This window comes from Parus major, chromosome 1A, assembly GCF_001522545.3.
Source record: "Parus major isolate Abel chromosome 1A, Parus_major1.1, whole genome shotgun sequence".
Classification (NCBI taxonomy): Eukaryota; Metazoa; Chordata; class Aves; order Passeriformes; family Paridae; genus Parus; species Parus major.
In genome coordinates this window covers 288,791-291,998 of record NC_031773.1, presented here as the reverse complement: position 1 = coordinate 291,998, position 3,208 = coordinate 288,791, and the positions used below count along the sequence as shown (strand labels likewise).

At 62.1% G+C, this 3,208-nt stretch overlaps 1 protein-coding gene across 2 annotated transcripts in view; it reads left to right on the top strand.

The window, feature by feature from the left end:
* Positions 1-3,208, top strand: part of AHCYL2 (adenosylhomocysteinase like 2) — a 77,548-nt gene that overhangs the window by 70,276 nt on the left and 4,064 nt on the right. For both annotated transcript variants that reach the window (XM_015628198.3, XM_015628199.2), the window contains exons 13-16: positions 870-968; positions 1,534-1,602; positions 1,685-1,763; positions 2,639-2,759. In XM_015628198.3, coding sequence (XP_015483684.1) covers positions 870-968; positions 1,534-1,602; positions 1,685-1,763; positions 2,639-2,759 — 368 coding nt within the window. The remainder of the gene's footprint in view (positions 1-869; positions 969-1,533; positions 1,603-1,684; positions 1,764-2,638; positions 2,760-3,208) is intronic.

Below are 3,208 nucleotides of genomic sequence, written 5' to 3'. Positions count from 1 at the left end.
TGTTTTGGGGTGACAATGTTTGGGGTGAAGGTGTTTTGGGGTGACAATGTTTGGGGTGACAATGTTTGGGGTGAAGGTGTTTTGGCATGACAATGTTTGGGGTGACAATGTTTGGGGTGACGTTTGGGGTGAAGGTGTTTGGGGGTGACAGCAGTTTGGGGTGACAATGTTTGGGGTGAAGGTGTTTCGGGGTGACAGCGTTTGGAGTGACAATGTTTGGGGTGAAGGTGTTTTGGGGTGACAATGTTTGGGGTGACAGTATTTGGGGTGACAATGTTTTGGGGACCCAGCAGCAGCTCTGTCTGTCCTGAGGAAGCCCCTGCAGGAGATAAAATCCACCCCCCGTGTCTCAGACGTGTCCCAATCCCTCCTGGGTCCCAAGGGATGCGGGAAGGGACACCCGGCACCCCCAGCCCCGCCCTTCCCTCGGGATTTGGGAATCCTCCAGCCCGGGTCGGTGCCGTGGCACCATCAGGAATCCCAAAATCTGCTCACCTGTGCTTGCGGATGAGCAAAAAAAAACAGGGGAGCCTCACCTGGAGAATTCCAGAGAATTCCCGTGGGTTTGGAGGCGTTTCCTGGGCTGGAAGGAGCGGCTGCAGGCACCAGGCTCCAGCTGGTGACCGTGAATCCTCCTCAGCAGATCTTGGGCAGGCGGTGGTGGAGTTTGATGTGTTGAGATCATAAAACCAGGACACGAATCACCGAGGTGTCAGCGGTGTGGGGTTGGGGTGGGATCTGGGGGATCGCTGCCTCTTCCCATCCCTTTCCCGAGGTGAAAATCCCTTTCCCGAGGTGAAAATCCCTTTCCTGAGGTGAAAATCCCTTTCCTGAGGTGAAAATCCCTTTCCTGCCGTGACGTTTTCCAGGCCAGCCTGCGCACGCCCGAGCTCACCTGGGAGCGGGTGAGGTCCCAGGTGGATCACGTCATCTGGCCCGACGGGAAGAGGATCGTGCTGCTGGCAGAGGTGAGAGGAGCAGCAGGAATTGCAGCTGAGGGATCCCTCTGGCTCGTGGAATTTGGCTCATGGAATCACTGAGGCTGGAAAACGCCTCTGAGACCACGGAGTCGTTCCCAGCCCTGCCAAAGCCACCACGTCCCCACCAAGTGCCACATCCACAGGGCTGGGAAATCCCTGCAGGGATGGGTGCTCCAAACCTCCCTGGGCACTTCCAGGGCTGCCCTTTCCATGGGGAAATTCCTGCTGCTGCCCACCCTGAGCCTCCCCTGGTCCATCCTGAGGCCGTTCCCTCTCCTCCTGTCCCCGTTCCCTGGGATAAGATCCCAAATTCCCCCCGGCTGTCCCCTCCTGGCAGGGAGTTGTGCAGAGCCAGAAATCCCCTCTGAGCTCCTGGGATGAAGAAAAGCTCCCCTGTTTTAATTTCCCCCACTCCAGGGTATCTCCCACAGGCAGATTTCCACTCCCTAAGGGCAGCCACCCCCTGGTGACAGCTGGGACACGGTTCCTGTCCCTCCTGAGGGGTCACAAACTGCCTTTGGTGCCCTGTTAACCACCCAATTCTGCTTCCCAGGGCCGCCTGCTGAACCTGAGCTGCTCCACCGTCCCCACCTTCGTCCTGTCCATCACGGCCACCACGCAGGTGAGGGGGGCTCGTGCTGGCCCTTGGGAGCAGGCCCTGCCCTGAGGGACAGCAGCCACTGACCCGAGTGTCCTCTCTGCAGGCCCTGGCTCTGATAGAGCTCTACAACGCTCCCGAGGGCCGCTACAAGCAGGATGTGTACTTGCTGCCTAAAAAAATGGGTAACGACGACCTTCCCGCTGCCTTCCCCTGCCGGCTGCTGGGCCAGGCTGGGAGGTGGCCCTGGGCTGGGTGGTGTCACTGTCACAGCTGGGAGGTGGCCCTGGGCTGGGTGGTGTCACTGTCACTGCTGGGGGGTGGCCCTGGGCTGGGTGGTGTCACTGTCACTGCTGGGAGGTGGCCGTGGGCTGGGTGGTGTCACTGTCACAGCTGGGAGGTGGCCCTGGGCTGGGTGGTGTCACTGTCACTGCTGGGAGGTGGCCCTAGGATGGGTCATGTCGCTGTCCCAGTTCAGAGGTGACCCTGAGCCGAGCTGTGTCCCTGTCCCAGTTCAGAGGTGTCCCTGGCCCAGCTCAGGGGCCTCCAGCAGCTCCTTCCCGCTGGCTCTGGGCTCTGCCCCACCTGTGGAGAGCAGGGGGAGCCTCCCAGGGCAGGGGGTGTCCCGGGGGGCCTCCCCCAGCAGAGCCCCCTCCCGAGGACACGGTCCCCCTGAGCACACCTGGCCTCCAAAATGGGCTTTTTGGTGGGAGTTTTGAGGCAGGGGTGGCTTGTGCTGATCTTGGGGTGAGGTGACCCCTGCCAGAGATGTCAGCTGGGTTCTGCCTCAGCCCAGGGCACTCCCTGTGGCCCCCTGGCCTGTTGTGACCTCCCTGTGGCCCCCTGGCCTGTTGTGACCTCCCTGGGGCCCTCCTGGCCTGTTGTGACCTCCCTGGGGCCCTCCTGGCCTGTTGTGACCTCCCTGTGGCCCCCTGGCCTGTTGTGACCTCCCTGTGGACCCCCTGGCCTGTTGTGACCTCCCTGTGGCCCCCTGGCCTGTTGTGACCTCCCTGTGGCCCCCTGGCCTGTTGTGACGAGGCCTGGGCTCCTCTCCCCCCAGACGAGTACGTGGCCAGCCTGCACCTGCCCACCTTCGACGCGCACCTGACGGAGCTGACGGACGAGCAGGCCAAGTACCTGGGGCTCAACAAGAACGGACCCTTCAAACCCAACTACTACAGGTGCCCTCCCAGCCCTCTCCTGCTGCCCTCTCAACCTTCTCCTGATGTCCTCCCAGCCTTCTCCTCCTCCTGGTGCCCTCTCAACCTTCTGGTGCCCTCCCAGCCTTCTCCTCCTCGTGGTGCCCTCCCAGCCCTCTCCTGATGCCCTCTCAACCTTCTCCTCCTCCTGATGCCCTCTCAACCTTCTCCCAGTGCCCTCCCAGCCCTCCCCTGGTGCCCTCTCAACCTTCTCCTGGTGCCCTCTCAACCTTCTCCTGGTGCCCTCCCAAGCCCTGTCCTTCTGCCCTCGCAGGCCTCTCCTGCTGCCCTCCCACCCTTCTTCTCCTCCCTGCTGCCCTCCCACCCTTCTTCTTCTCCCAATGCCCTCCCCACCTCCTCTCCCAGCTCTGCCATCCTGGTTCCCTCCTCACCCTCTCCCAGTGCCCTCCCAACCTTCTCCCGGTGCCTCC